The sequence below is a fragment of the Nyctereutes procyonoides genome, unplaced genomic scaffold, assembly GCF_905146905.1.
Source record: "Nyctereutes procyonoides isolate TBG_1078 unplaced genomic scaffold, NYPRO_anot_genome, whole genome shotgun sequence".
Taxonomy (NCBI): Eukaryota; Metazoa; Chordata; class Mammalia; order Carnivora; family Canidae; genus Nyctereutes; species Nyctereutes procyonoides.
This window is the reverse complement of record NW_026575035.1, coordinates 19935159-19950756: the sequence shown is the minus strand read 5'-3', so window position 1 is coordinate 19950756 and position 15598 is coordinate 19935159. Positions and strand designations below refer to the sequence as shown.

The 15598-nt window shown below is 40.1% G+C and overlaps 1 protein-coding gene across 4 annotated transcripts in view; it reads right to left on the bottom strand.

Annotated features, from left to right (window-relative positions):
• Nucleotides 1–15598, bottom strand: part of NSMAF (neutral sphingomyelinase activation associated factor) — a 57104-nt gene that overhangs the window by 18452 nt on the left and 23054 nt on the right. For all 4 annotated transcript variants that reach the window (XM_055318434.1, XM_055318433.1, XM_055318435.1 and 1 more), the window contains exons 6-12: nt 13839–13889; nt 11257–11328; nt 10899–10946; nt 10754–10806; nt 3750–3879; nt 2000–2071; nt 1667–1775 (exon numbers count right to left, since the gene is read on the bottom strand). In XM_055318434.1, coding sequence (XP_055174409.1) covers nt 1667–1775; nt 2000–2071; nt 3750–3879; nt 10754–10806; nt 10899–10946; nt 11257–11328; nt 13839–13889 — 535 coding nt within the window. The remainder of the gene's footprint in view (nt 1–1666; nt 1776–1999; nt 2072–3749; nt 3880–10753; nt 10807–10898; nt 10947–11256; nt 11329–13838; nt 13890–15598) is intronic.

The following is a 15598-nucleotide window of genomic DNA, read 5'->3' as shown; positions in this document are numbered from 1 at the left end:
AATATGAAGGTATGGAGCAAATACATATGTATTACGTGGTGACGGATGACGTTCCCTATATTATATACAGGCCGCCATATATACAAAATGCTTGAGTTTCAATGCCTTTAAGAAGCTGTGACCATTCATAAAAGTTTTTTGCCTCCAATATTTATGAAATTAAAACAAAAACGGTCTTTTAGTTTTCTCTGAGATCAGGAGGAGGTGTACAACCACAGGTTTGCCAATGCCTGTGTATTATGTATGCGTGTGAGGAGTGAGAAAGGAACCCACTGAAGGAGAAAAGGTCTCTGGCGGGAAAGCATTTCTCAAAGACCAGAGCCCGACAGCTCCCCCTCCCGCCCTGAGACTACCTCAGGAAACATAGGGTCAGTCAGCAGCCATAGGGGGGTAAGGACAGCTTTCCTCTCAGGGAGCGAAGTGACTCTACTGTTTTATTTTGTTCAGAAGATCCTGCCTTAAGTGTTTTGTTGGCCGGACCAAGCAAATTATCTAACTCATCTGTTGATTCAATATTTATTCCTCTGATTTTTACCAAGTTTGTTCTCTAACCAGCTATGAGGAAAGGGCCTAAAAAATCAAAATGCTTATTCTCATTTCCCACACTCACAACACCTCAGAAAATGTCTGGCCAACCCGAGGAATCAGATCAGAGAGAATAAGGAAGCTTTATAGAAGACAGGTTTTTAGGTCATGGCAAGTGTTTCGACTTGAGATTTTAGGACTCACCATGAAAGCTGAGTTTTTTGTTGTAATCTTGTTATACAATTAGAGGAATAAAATGAAAAAAAAAATTTAATCAGGAGGCAGGAAGTAACAGTCAACTTGTACCAGAGCTATACTCAGGCATTAAAATAAACATAATAGCCTAATGGGAGAAGAAAAAAATATAAACTCTAAATCAACTATAAAATAAAATATATTCCTTACTGAAAATAAACTATTCTTCTGAGGGAAAATTCTATTTCTAAGGGAGTAAGAACAGCAAAGAAGATAAGATGGCATTAATAAAATCCTAACATCTATTTTTGAAAATCAACCTATTTCAGTTTTCTAACAACTTGTAAACAAAAATGATTTACTTCAACCATACAATTTCATATGTTTATGCCTAAAAAGAAAAATCAGGTGCTCTTTCCAATAAAGGTGGAAAAATTCACATTTTTCCAGGAGACTTAGAAACTATGAAAAGCAAATCAAGTCTCATGGTACTATACTGAGTACAGAAGGCTCATGTGCTCCTTCGAGTTGTTTCCCAGCTTTGTGATTAAGACCACAGCTAACGATCACAAGCACGTGACCAGATAACTCACTGCTTCACATTAAGAAACCAAGTCTTGGTTTCCATAAATGAACATAGACATAACTGAACAGAAAAATAATGAGGTCGATTCTTTATACTCCATTCAACCTGGGGGTTGTTAAAATACAAAGAACATTTAAAAATATCAAGAGTTTTTCAAACACACAATTGGAATGAACTATTACCAAATATCATTTATATTTCCCTTAGTTTTTAGAATTCCATTTTGCCAACCTTGTCCCTGATGAGAGGACGACCCAGAGAGGTGATTCTAGATATAGCACTTCTCTTATTTCCTGACTCAGTACTTAAAAGTTGAACTACCTTCATATGAACAGATACAGTGAAGGCTGAGCACCGTACCTAGATATGTGGCAATATAAAAATAGAGGTCATCTCTATCTTGAGGTTCATAGAACTTTAAGTAGATGTCAGAACAGAGATCATCTTCTGTGCAAAAGACTTCCAAGCCCTATAAATTCAGAAAGAAAACAGTAAAATAAGTACCACTGGATTTACCTTGCAATCTCAAAACAAGCTATGGAAGTACAAAAGAAAGACTTGGAGTCAACGTGCTTAATACAACATACTTGCACTTTTCAAACACGCCACGAGTGCTTACAAGTCAATACACCATTGGCCGAACTGAAGATATGACAATCATCCACCCAGAAGTGACATTCCACATGAACTCACCAGAGGCATGAGGCCGTGCCTCCTTTTGTAAATGCGGCGGACATCTTGGAGTGTTATCTGGACCACAGGTTTCTTTAAAAGTAGAAAGACAATCTCAAAAATCAACATTCAGACACAGTTAGAAGCTGTCCTTTGGTACCAGAAATGTGAAAAAGTGGCCAAATCTTGCCTTCCCAATGTGTTACATGTGAACAGTTGGAAAGGGAGCTTTTGGAACAGGCATTTCTGGTTTTACGTCCTGGTCTGCCCGCTCTCACTAACTTCCTGACCATGGACAAGTTTCCCTACCCCCACTCAGGGCCTGCCAAATGATAATGCACTGATGTATCATTCAGGGTTCTGCAAGGCTGCTGACTGATAAGGGATATTCAAGTGCTGCTACAGATAACCTCTCAGGAATTTTGCTATCTTTTTATAGATCAATGTTTTTTTTTAAGAACTGACACAGTACATCTTTTTTTAGAATCTCGTTCTTTATCTCCGTAAAAACTATATTGTATTAAGGCTCATAAACAACAATAGTAGCAAGCAGGGCCACTAAATTTTTCTTTTGTTATGAGGAGGAAATTTTTCTTGCTTCTTTAGAGGCTTAAAACACTAGTTATAGGAGAATGAAAAGCCACTGAGACTGGCTCAACGTTGACATATCCACCTTTCTCCTAAGTGAGAGGGAGGAAGAACTCACATGTGGAAACTGCCTGAAGACTGGTCAAGGATCCTAGCCCAGAGAAGTGGGAGGGGTACATGCTCACCCCGTCGATCATGGAGCTACAGCACATACTCAGACAGTATCCCACAAGCCACAGTAACAGCAGTGGCCAAGCGACTATCACACCAGCGGACAATGCCCTTCAGCACTGTGAGCATCTATGGGAGGGCTGGGTGAGGGTGCCGCGCCACCTTCTGGACAGGATTGTCACAGCACCATTGTTCACGTAGAAAAGTATTAGATGTTTCAGGGACCTAATGACTGGCCAGCCTGGAGAACGTCCAGGACGGAGCTTCCTATGACAGAAAACACGTTCTTTAAGCTGCCCTGTCAAATGGTCCAATGCACTATCAGAGTGTATTAGCGTTTCTATTCTTCTGATGAACCAGTCCAAAAAGTATTCACATCTAAATAAAGTGACAAATCTTTACAAATTTTACTGTGGAAATCCAAGTTTACCTTTACAATCTGGCCCAACAAATCTAAAGTCATTGTGAAAGAGGACACTGTTTCCACCATCACGGTAGAAACACTACAGCTGCTCAGTTAGAGCATCTCCACATGTGCCTGTGTACCACCTGGCAGAAGATATTGCTTGTGACAGCTTCACATCTACTGATTTTGCTCCTAAAGAAAAACAGGAAATACCCACTTATTTGTACACATAAGCAGATATACAGAAAATACCCATTTCTCTTTAATTTTAGTATATTTCATTGGTCTCTTCCAGAAGTGCTTCCAAGTAGAATGGTAGAAACCTCTAACAACCCTTTACTAAAATTGGGGGGGAGCAGGGCAGGGTTACTTTTCACAGCAGGAGCAAGTGACCCAGGAATTACTGAAAAGAGTTCAGAAGAGCTGGAATCCGATCAGCAGGCATCAGGATGACACAGGGAGGCCTGTTAAACACAGAGCTGCTGGAGGGGAAGAGGGCGATTTTCGATCCTTGACAAAATAGGAGAACTGTGAAGTCAAGTTCACAGGAAAGATGAAGACCCCAGAGCTAAAGTGGCTCTCGTCTGACTCTGTGTCTCTACTTACCGGGTACCCATTGAGAGGCTGAAAATACAGGTTTGTGTCAGTGATGCACACATGTCCTGGATTCGTCACCAGCGGTGTCACCATTTCTGCTTTGCATTCCATGTGCAGCTTTTCAGAAACACTTTGGAATCTGACAATACAGTTTTCAGCAACAATAAGAAAAATCACAAATCAATGTACTTTCTAGGTTTAGCTTTCTCTAAGGGAGCTACAATGTGACTATACATGACATCTGTCTAAACACTATACTTAATACAAGAAAAATGGTAATATAAATCCATTGCTTAAGTAAAACTGATGTTCTTCACTTTTTTAATTTCTTAAAAAAGATTTTATTTATTTATTCATGAGAGACACACAGAGAGAGGCAGAGGGAGAAGCAGGCTTCCCGCAGGGAGTCTGATGTGAGACTCGATCCCAGGACCCCAGGATCATAACCTGAGCCAAAGTCAGATGCTCAATCACTGAGCCACCCAGTTGCCCCAAAACTGATGTTCTTTAAGAGACAAAAACCTGACATTCTTTTAAATGGTGTAGTGAGAACTCAAACAACAATGAAAGATGGGTTTATGTGCCACAGAAGAGAAGACAGGCAAATAAGTAATACCAAACAACCCTTTATAGCTGAACTCTTCTTCCAAAATAAACTGGTCTCGAAACTATTCCTATATTAACATATTTTTCTATTGTTGCATCTCTAAGCCCCATTTTTATAGTCACAGGTGCCATTTATTTCACACAGCACTTTGTAAGGCTATGAGTCCATAATTACAATTACTTGAATGTCAGTTCCAAGGTATGTTCTTTTGTAGCCTTACTACAGTATAACCAGTCAAATGTGATTTTTCTACCACCCCCTCCTAAATTATTTAACTAGTTGAAAAAGTCCATTTTATTTTTGCTTACTAATTAGTAAAAAAAAAAATAGAGGGGAAACAACGAAGTTATCAGTATTTGAAGGCAATTCTTTAGTTACATAACTGGGTCAAAAATAAATCTCCCCGTTGTTATAAGTAACAACGGGACAAAAGCCCACGGGATAGACTTCTACTTCCTTAGGAAGTGAAGGGGACCTTAGAGCTGTCACCCTAACCACACACACCAGCTAGAAGAGCTACACAAGCCTTTTTAAAAGCCATCAGAAAGCTCAAGATGCAAAGAAACCTAAATGAAGAGAGCCACGATTGGGTGTTGGGTGGCAGGAAGAAGAGCCACCTGTCACAGATAAGGAGGACTGCAGGATGGAGAGGGGTCTAGAGGGAAGCAGAAAGCAGAGTCGGGACTGGAGAGCAGAGGGGCAAAAATGCTGCCAGCTGGGTGGAGAGCAGAGGGAAATCTTCCAGGGTTCAGAAAGCTAGTGGCTCAGCTGGAAGGTGCAAAGATATTTCTAGGGTCCTTAGAGTGCTCAGATCCCAAGCTTCACTGGAAGAAAGTCCTGTTCCCTCCCCTCAAAGAACAGTGGGTGGCAGAGACAGGGACATAAGCATGGCTGCCACAAAGCCCTGACCCCACTAGATCATAGATGGTGCTGCCAGAGCCCCCAGGACAAGATCGGGGACAGACAGAGGGGTGGGCACAAGCAACCACTTCTGGAGGTAACATAAAGCAGCATTCAGTTAGGTCTCTAAGGTTCCTTTGAACACATGGTACCCAGCATGCAACAGAGAATTACAAGAACCTTACAAAGCAACAAGGAAATATGACCCATGCTCTGGAGAGAAAAGATTCAACAGAAGATGACTTGAGGTGGGACCCACTGGAGGGAGACTTCAAGATAAGAAATATGCTAAAGATCCAGAAGAGGAGCAACATGTGTGAAGAGAAGGAGCTTTCTCTCTAAAAAGTAAATTAAAAAAATGAATTAAACATCCTCATTAAAAAGGGAGGTTGTCAGACTATAAAAAGCAAGACTCAACTATATAAAGTGTGTGTTTTTCAGAAATAAGGACACAGGTTAAAAGTAGAGGGATAGAAAAAGATATACCATGCAATCATACCACATGAAAAACTGGTATGACTAGATTAAAAGAGGACAAAGCTGACTTCAAGACAAATGGAAAAGGAGGGATATTTCATAATGATGAAGTGTTCAACCCATCAAGGAGACATCACACATGTGAATGTTTGTGAACCTAACAATACAGCTTCACAATACACAAGGCATAAATTTGACAAAAATGGGAATAATTTCACAATCATTACTGGCAATTTTAACATCCTTCTCTCAGTAACTGATAGAACAAATTGACAAAAAAACCCAACAAAGTATAGATGATCTGAACAACCTCAACCAGGTGGACCTGAATGACAATATTCAGTAACTTCAGGTACACATTCCTTTCAGGGACAGAGGATGCATTCACCATGACAGACCATATGCTGAGCCCAGAACCAATCTCAACAGTAGCAAAATACTGAAATCATATAAAACATATTTTCTGAAGCAAGATGGTATTTAATTAAAAATCCATAACGACAAAGTAATAGTAAAATCCCCAAATATGCAGAAGTTAAATAACACATTTCTAAATAACCCATGAGTCAAAGAAGAAATAACACAGGAAATCACAAAATATTTTTACAGTCATGACAGTGAAGACATCAAAATGTGAGGGATGCAGCTGAAGCAGTGCTTAGAGGTCAAGTTACATTTAAGTACCAATTATGTTACAAGAAGGTCTAAAGTTAGTGATCTGATCTTTGTAACATGTTAGAACAATTAAACCCAAACTAAGCCAAAGGAAGAAATCATAAGAGGGCAAATCATTTTTATATAAAATGGAAAAGTAGAGAAAAATCAATAAAGCCAAAAGTTGGTTCTTTGAAAATAATAAAATTGGCAAATCCCTGGCAAAACTGATAAAGAAAAAAAAAAAGAGAAAATACAAAGCCGTGGTATAAGGAATGAAAGAGGGACCATCACTATAGATCCTACTGACATTAAAAGGACTTTAACAGCTTCATACCAATAAGCCTGGTATGAAGTGGACACATTTTTAAAACCACAACTTACCAAAACAGGCACAAGAAACAAAACCAACACAGTCTCATAGTAAGTAAAATAAATAAGAACACTCAGGCCTATAGGACTTGACCAATAAATTTGATTAAAATTTTTAGGAAGAAATACAATCCAGCACACACTCTTTCGGAAAACAGAGAATAAAGGAACATTGCTACACTGATTTGATGATGCAGACATAACTCTGATGGCAAATTCTGACAAATACATTAAAGATTTACAGAGCAATGAACACAGATGTAAAAATCCTTTACCGAACACAGGCAAAGAAAATCCAGTAATAACAAATAATACAAAAAGAATACATCATGAGCAAGTTGGATTTAGCCCATGAAAAAGGCTGGTTTAAGACTGACAAAAATCAATCAATGTAATTCACAATATTAACAGAATAAAGTAGAAAAGATATGATCATTTCAGTAAGTACAGAAAAAAATATTTAACAAAACTCTAAACCTATTATTGAAAATACTCTCAGCAAACCAGAATAAAATGGAGCTTCTTCATTCTGATAAAGGGCATCCAAGAAACACCTACAGCTAGCCTCATTCTTTAGTTGTGAAACAAACCCTGTTCCTGTAAGATCAAGAACAAGGCAAGAATGTGCTCCTGCCACATCTATTAATTAAACAGTACAACGAGGCAAGGCATAGAAATAAAAGCCATAAGGATTTCTGTGAAACTGTCATTATTCACAGATTAAACAATTATGTATACAGAAAACGCTATGCAATCTATAAACAACCCACCAGGACTAATGGGTAAATCTGGAAATGTCACAGAATACAAGGTGAATATAAAAACAAAACTAAACAACAACACTGTATATACCAGTAACAAATAACTGGAAAACAAAACTTGAATAGCATCAAAAGTCACCAATCGGGATACCTGGGTGGTTCGGTTGGTTGGGCATCTGCCTTCAGCTCAGGTCCTGATCTCAGGGTCCTGGGATCGAGCCCCATACCAGGCTTCTGATCAGCAGGGAGTCTGTTTCTCCCTCTCCCTCTAGTCTATCTCACCCTCTCTCTCAAATAAATAGATAAACTATTTTTTTAAAAAATCACCAATCTAGGAATCCATTCGACCAAATATGGCCACATGGACAGACTGAACATATAACACTGGGGGAAAGAGGGTAAGGTGTAAAAGACCTCTGTGTATCTTTACGTCTTTACTTATCTTTACCTTATCTTTACCATCTTTACACCTTTTCTTTAGATCTAAAATTAGCCTCAAGTAAAGGGGGATATTTTGGGGTACAATTGGGGGAAACTTGAATATGAAACTATAAATCACATGGTGTTAGAGAATTATCGTTATTTGGGTATTGTCATAGTATGGATGAGTGCCAGAGGATACCCTTTGAAGAGACACATGTTGAAGTAGTTATGGGTGAAGTGTCATGATGTCTTGCAATGTAATTTCAAGTGATTCTGCAAAAAGTATGTATTTTATACACAATGCAAATGTACATACACGTACACATGACCTATATGTACAGACACATATAACACATATATATCAGACATACACACATCACATATACATGCGCACATACGTGCGCTCACAGACCATGTGAGAACTAAAGCAAATCTGACAAAATGTTCACAAACGAACACCTGGTGACTTGTTGGGTATCTGTGTTCATGTTATTCCTCCAACTTGTAAGGATGTGAAAATTTTCTAAATGAACAGTAGGGAAAAATAAATATAGTTATCACCTCATTTCTTCAATAAGAAAGTATCTTCTCAGAACTATGATGAAAGCTCACTTTGGCAAAAGTTTCCTTTTTTGCTTTGAGAGGACGTATACAACACCAGAGTATCTTATCTTCTACTGCAAGTTTCTTCCCCAGATTGTTCAGCCTAACATTTTAGAGACTGGATTAAATTAAGACTTCCAGAGTGAGCCATTTTTTAAATTAATGTCACATTGAAATCCAGGATTGAAAAAATCACTACTCAGAAGAATTATGCATTCTAAGTAGGTCAAAAGAAACTAATTATTCTTATTCCTTTTCCTTGCTAAGCTGGAAGCTATTCTTCCCCTCAGCAATCCATTTACTTAGCATATCCTGCAAGTATTAAAATAGAAAGAAAATTAATGCTATGTAGGTGAAACAGAAAAAGCAGCAATCAAATATAAACACAGAAACATTACTGGCCAGATGGCTTTACTGGCAAGTTCTTCAACACTTTCAAATGAAGTGAAGGGTCACAAATCTCACAACGATCACAATAAAACAGAATATTACAAACTAATCTCATATATAAACATAATCTTCTAGCAAGAGCCTAGCACATCATAATCCATAAATGAATCTACTCAACCAATACTTTCTACATTGTCCTTAAACTGTAGTGATTACAAATGCAGAAATCTAAAATAAGAATCTAAAAAAAATATATTTATAGTGAATAGGCCCTGCAATAATTTGTCCATAAGATTTTGTCCACGTTACAGAGTTTATACATAAAGTCAATGGAACTGATCAGAAAGCTTAGCAGGGTTGCTGACAACAAAATGAATACACAAAAACCCACTGTGTTCTATATATCAATAATAAATAGAAAGTGAGTTTTTTAGGACACCATTTACAACACCATCAAAAAATATGAAGTACTTGGGATAAATCTAACACAGGAGAGGAAAGACCTTTATGGAAAAAAAAACCTTAAGGAAGACATTACAGAAGGCCTACATAAATGGGTGATTCATTGCAATCACAATCAAAATCTCGGGGAGCTTTCTTTTCTGGAACTCAACAAGCAGTTTCTAAATTTATACAAAGTATGGCATAAGGCCAAGAACAATGATGACATAAATTAAAAAGGAAAATAAGATGGGAGGCCCTGAACTTGCAGATACCACAAGCTACTTCATATAAAGCTATGTGACTGCTACAGTGGTGACACAGATGAGATGCAAATCTACTTCGTAGAAGGCAAGAAAGAAATAAGAGAACGGATTCATATAAAAGCATAATTATTTGCATGAGATATCATATACTTAGAAAATCCAAGAAAATCAAGAAAAAAAACACTGGACCAGTAGGAATGTGTCTCCTGGCCCCTGCAGGACACCTTAGCAAGGTACCTTAGCAAGGTACCTTAGCAAGGTCAGGGAAGACTTTCCATAACAACCGACAGCTAAGCTGAAATCCAATAAGAATCAGCCTGGTGCAAAAGAGGAAGGAGGCTGAGCACTCTAAGCAGAGGCAAGTGTACAAAGGTCGCAGGGAAGAGACCTTGGGACATGTGCGGGATCCACATAAATGGGGATAGCAAGCACATAGAATTAAGTCACGTCACCAGCGACCAGGGTTGTGCACAAGGGCTGGAACCTAAGCCATGGAAGGTTAAGACTATCCTGAAGGGAATGGGAGATCTTGAAGAGCTTTAAACAGACAAGTGACATAATTAAGCAAGTACTTTAGAAAACTTGCATTTTCAAAGTACACTCAGGACAGTAGGGAAAACAGGACAGGAGAAGGGAAGACAGGGGTCCGGTGGGCAAGCTAACAGCTGTCACAGTGTTCCAAGTGAAGGTGATGGTGGCCTCAATGACAGTGGGAAAGGATGGTGACAGACTAGAAAGATCCTAGAGAACACTGGTCAATGGGCCTGGCACACTGGCCATACTCAGGATAGAGAAGCCACAACGCGCAGGTCAGGGTGACACAGATGGTAACGCGGGTGGTTCAGGACAAGCAGAAGGAGGCCTCCAGGTGGAAGACATCCACTCCTTTTAGAATCAGGGAGTGAGGGGTGCCTCAGGGGCTCAGTTGGTTAAGCATCTGACTCTTGATTTGGGTTCAGGTCATGATCTCGGGCTCAGTGGTGAGTCTGCTTAAGACTCTCTCCCCACTCCCACCCCGCCCCGCCATACTCACATGCACTCTCTTTCTCTCTCTTTCAAATACATAAATATATCTTTAGAAAAAAAAAAAAGATTCAGGGAATGAAATCATTAACTTACCTGTTTTTGTCAAACGATGTCCTAGCCAAACGTGACTGCAAAATAGCTGTTATCTATGAAAACAGAACCATGTAAAAGTATTTATGAGAAAACCATCAGTACGATTTAATTCACAAGAAAGAAACAGATCTTTAGAAACTCTTACCATAGCAGTCTGGTCTCCTAGTTTGTCGAGGCAGGATGCTCTGTGAAGCTAAAATATTGCAAATATACAAGAATTTATTTTTTTTCTCTAAAACAACATATAGGTATTTCCTTAGAACTAGAAATGAAACACAGCAATCATTCTGTTACTTGGTAACAGTTAAGATCACTTCTCATAAATCTATGACTTCTTCCCAACATACGGTTTTCAAATTCAACATATTCAAGTAAACTGCTTCATATTTATAAAAGAAATTATAGTTTCAGTGAGATGTGTAAATATGATTTTTTTTTTAAATGTTCTGAAGTTTGCTTTGAATTCTCTGCCCGATGAATGCCTGAGCACGGAGCTGGCTTACCTGAAGCAACGTCTCCACCACATCTTCCACTTTCCCTGAAACGTCCAATTCAAAGACATACTCCATTTTGCCCTGACAAAAAAGGGAAACAAATCAAATCAAAGAGAAGCAGCATGTCAAGCCATATTCCTTCAAGAACACCTGCAACCCCCCCCCCACCGCTGACCTGTGCATGTCTGCCTGCACCCCACCCTGGAAGGTGAGCTCCAGGTGAGCAGACACTGTCAGATTTACTGCTACATTTATTATTTCTTCCCTTCTGCTAACTTGGGCTCAGTTTGCAGTTCTTGCTCTAGTTTCTTGAGGTGTATAGTTGGGTTTCTAAATCTGAGAAGTTTCTTTTCCTTAATGTAGGCACATATCACTACAAACTTCCCCTTTAGTATGTACATTTGTGGCATCTCTCAGTTTAGGTGTGTTCTGGTTTCGATTTCGTTTCAAGATATTCTTTAATTTCCCTTTTTATTTCTTCTTTGACCCACTGGTTGTTCAAGGGCGTTGTCCGACTTCCACACAGCCGTGACTATTCATTCCGCCATGTATTTCTAGTTTTATTCCATGGTGGTCAGAAGGGATGTTTGGTAGGATTTCAATCTTGTTGAATTTGTTTTGATTCATTTTTTGACCTAACATTTGATGTCCTAGAGAATGTTCCGTGCATGTGGATTCTGTGCTGTTAGGTAGAGTGTTTTCTATGTGTTCCTTAGGTCCATCTGGTCTACAGTGTTGTTTAGATCCTCTGTTTCCTAAATGACCTTCTGTACGGATGTTCTATCCATTAATTAAAGTGGGGCATTGAGGTCTCCTATTATTATTAGGTTGCTGTCAATTTCTCCTTCCAATTCTGTCAATGTACGCTTCAAATATTTTGGTGCTGGGAAGATGGGTGACTACATATTGTGAAGGTTAATGGGATGTGTCACATGCTCTCCTCTTCTCTTTGTCCTGAGGGAGAGTCTGCCAGGAGAGTCCTGCGCTGTCCTCTGTCTGCTAGACCATGGGTCCCCTGGAGCAGCAGCCTGATGTCCAGCTCTTATTTTCAGTGGCCCCAGGCATCTAGGGCATATGCCAGGTCCTGTCCCCACTCCAAGACAGGCAAGACAGAAGCCAGTCCCTTGGGCAACCATCCCAACAGAACACTGGACACATGGTCCAGTCTTGTCTTTCCTCCGGGGAGAAGTTGGGAGCTGGGAGTTCTCTCCCATCACGTGGTACTGTGTCACGGGAGGGCCTACAGTGAAAGGCTATTGCAAATGCCCCTATCAGCTTCAATGAGGCTGAGTTCATGCTAACCTGGGGAGCAGGGCCTCTCAGTTGGTTTCCAGGTTTGTTGCAAAAGGCATCATCCATGTACTGTCGATTGAATCAGTGTCTTCATGAGAGGAGCAAGGGCTTCCTAGTCTGCCATCTCTCATGGTCACCATCAGTGTCACCATCGCCCTCTTTCTGAAATCTGAAAATCCTTGGGTGTTCTAATTCCCACTGGAACAAAAGAGCTTTTCTTTGCTTCAGACAACCTCCCTAATCTCCTTTTGCAGAAATTTTCAAAGAGCCAAGAAGAGCTTGGCACTTCCAAGTAGATATGAGGAGGGCCTTAGGAGGGGGAGCCCCAATCCCCCCTGGCAGTGGTTCTCAACTTGGGGGGGCGGGTAACCCACCACCCCCATGAGGCTTCTGTCAATGTAGGAGATACTATCCAACGGTACGGGTAATGGTGAAGAGGGGGTGTTTAGTGGCTGGGAGCAGGCTGCACTGTAAGGGATGGCCCCACAAAATTAAGAACTATCCTTCCCCAAATGCCAACAGCACCACCTGGGAGTAATTAAATCTCATATTTACAGTTTCTGACTAGCACATATAAGTGTTTCTTGTGCATAAACCTCCAAGGCCACAGCATGTAACTAACCCACATGTTCCCTAAGTGCTGGCTGAGAAGCTGCGGAGACAGAGATTCAGCCTGTGAGGCTCTTCCTCAATTACAGAGGTGTCCCTATACAGGGCACTGATGTAGGTCCTATAGCCTGATGTAGGTCCTATAAAGACTCTTTTGGTAAAAGTTATCCCTTTGATATATATTAAGCTGAAGCAAAAGAATTCAATAAAGCATAATATGGTTAAATGTAACATTTATGCTTATGTGACAGGTCCTGGAAAACCAAACATGGTAGTCAAACCTACTCACAGCTTCTCCCAATTAAGACAATTTACAAATTATAACTGAGCTCTCAAGAGTATTTTATAACCTATAAATATTTCTCAACATTTTAAAAACTACATTCTCAGTAATATCCAGCAAATAATCTTACAAATGATACATATTCTGATTTCAATTTCTCATCTAATAATTTAAGTTTTTCCCTCCTGTTAGACACATTTGTTTTTAGGCCAAAAAGTTAATTGAAATGTCTTGGACTAAAGTCTGGTTCCCTTGGGTAATTCTGTTATAACTGCTGGTAACAAGCTTTAAAATACTATACTCATTATTAGTATGTTTGATTAAAGATGCTATGAATAAAGTCACAGAATCTTATTGCTTAAAAAACGATATGAATTGCTATGAATAAATGAAAAGTGGTACTTACCCTTTCTATTTTATATGGTGCAACAATGTTGTGTTCTTTAATGAAATACACCTGAGAAAGACAAATCGATACTTGTAAAATAAAAATTTTCATAGTAATGAGTTGCTATAAATTAGGATATTATGAATCAAATTTAGATCACTGTTACATAATCTCTATTTCCAAAAGCACTTGCATTAATATTAGTATGACTTTAAAGTTCCGATGTTAGAGTATCAAACACTACATTAAAAAGAGATTCATCAAGGGGCAGCCCAGTGGCTCGGCGGTTTAGCGCCTGCCTTCGGCCCGGGGCCTGATCCTGGGGACCCGGGATTGAGTCCCATGTCGGGGTCCCTGCATGGAACCTGCTTCTCCCTCTACCTGTGTCTCTGCCTTTCTCTCTGTGTGTCTCTCATGAATAAATAAATAAAATATTTTAAAAAAAGAGAGAGAGATTCATCAAGGCAACAAGGTAGCAACCATTACTGGGTAAATAAAATACTTAGGATGTTTTATGAATGCCAGTACTTGTACCAGGTAACCAAGTATACCAGTGAAGGAAGCTAGCTAATTTAAGTGCAAGTTTTGTAAGAAATGGGTAAAACAAACTCACTGTTGTATGAAATACTTTTTTAAAAAGATTTTACTTATTTATTCATGAGAGACACACAAAGAGAGGCAGAGATATAGGCAGAGGGAGAAGCAGGCTCCCGACAGGAATCACAATGCGGGATTCAATCCCCCGACCCCAGGATCACAGGGCAGATGCTCAACCATTGAGCTACCCAGGCGCCCCTACATTTTTTAACATAAAGAAATTCCTCTTCTCTAGAGGTGATCTGGGCACATGGTGTTTCATGGCCACCTGCTGACACTATGTATTAGTAACCATGTCCAACAAGCAACTCCACTGCCCCCTGTGCCCCCTAGAGCCGTCAACATGGAGCAAGAACCCTTCGCCCTGCTTTCCCTCCTGTTTTGATGAAGGACCTGCCTGGGCCATCAGAGCCAGTCACTTGACTAGGCTGCTCAAAAGCTTCTGCAGTAACATGCTTCCTGCACTTTCTCCCATGTGAGACAAACCATAGATAAAAATCTTCCCTTGGTCTTATATCCTCCTTTTGTCATTTCTATTCCTTTGTGTGGCAAAACTCTTTGCAAGAGCTGACTGTACTTTCTCTTGGGTTCAGGACAGGTTTTCAGCTGCGATGTGTTATGGAATCCCCTCCTGAGGTCATAAAAGGTTCAGAGGAACCTCCATGTCACCAAACCCAAGAGTCTATTCTAAGGACATCCTCCATTCTGTTTCTCAGAGTACATGACAGAGCTGATGGTTCTTCTCGAAGCAGCTTTCCAGTTGGCTTCCAGCCATCAGCTCCTGGCCCTCTGCAGCCTCACCCGCTACTCCTTCTGCCTTCCTTTGGACCCTCTCTCTTCCCAACCTCCCCCTAGTAGAGTCCTCAGACCTCCCTGTGTACACTCAGCCCCAAGCCTTCACCCAGTTTATCTTTCTCGCCTTGACCTCCTCCCTGAAGCCCAGAACAATGCTCCCAAATGCCCATCAGCCTCCAGGAGGCCACATTCTAAACAAAGCCTGCTCTTCCCCAGGCTTCTTTACAGCAATAAAGCCACTGTTGCTCACCCTGTTGGAGTCATTCCTGTTTCCCTTTGAACTCTGCAGCTAGCCCATCAGCACATCCATCAGGTTTTTATTCAGGATATATCCAAACACTGACCACCTCTCACCCACCCATTGCTACCATCCTGGTCTGAAACCT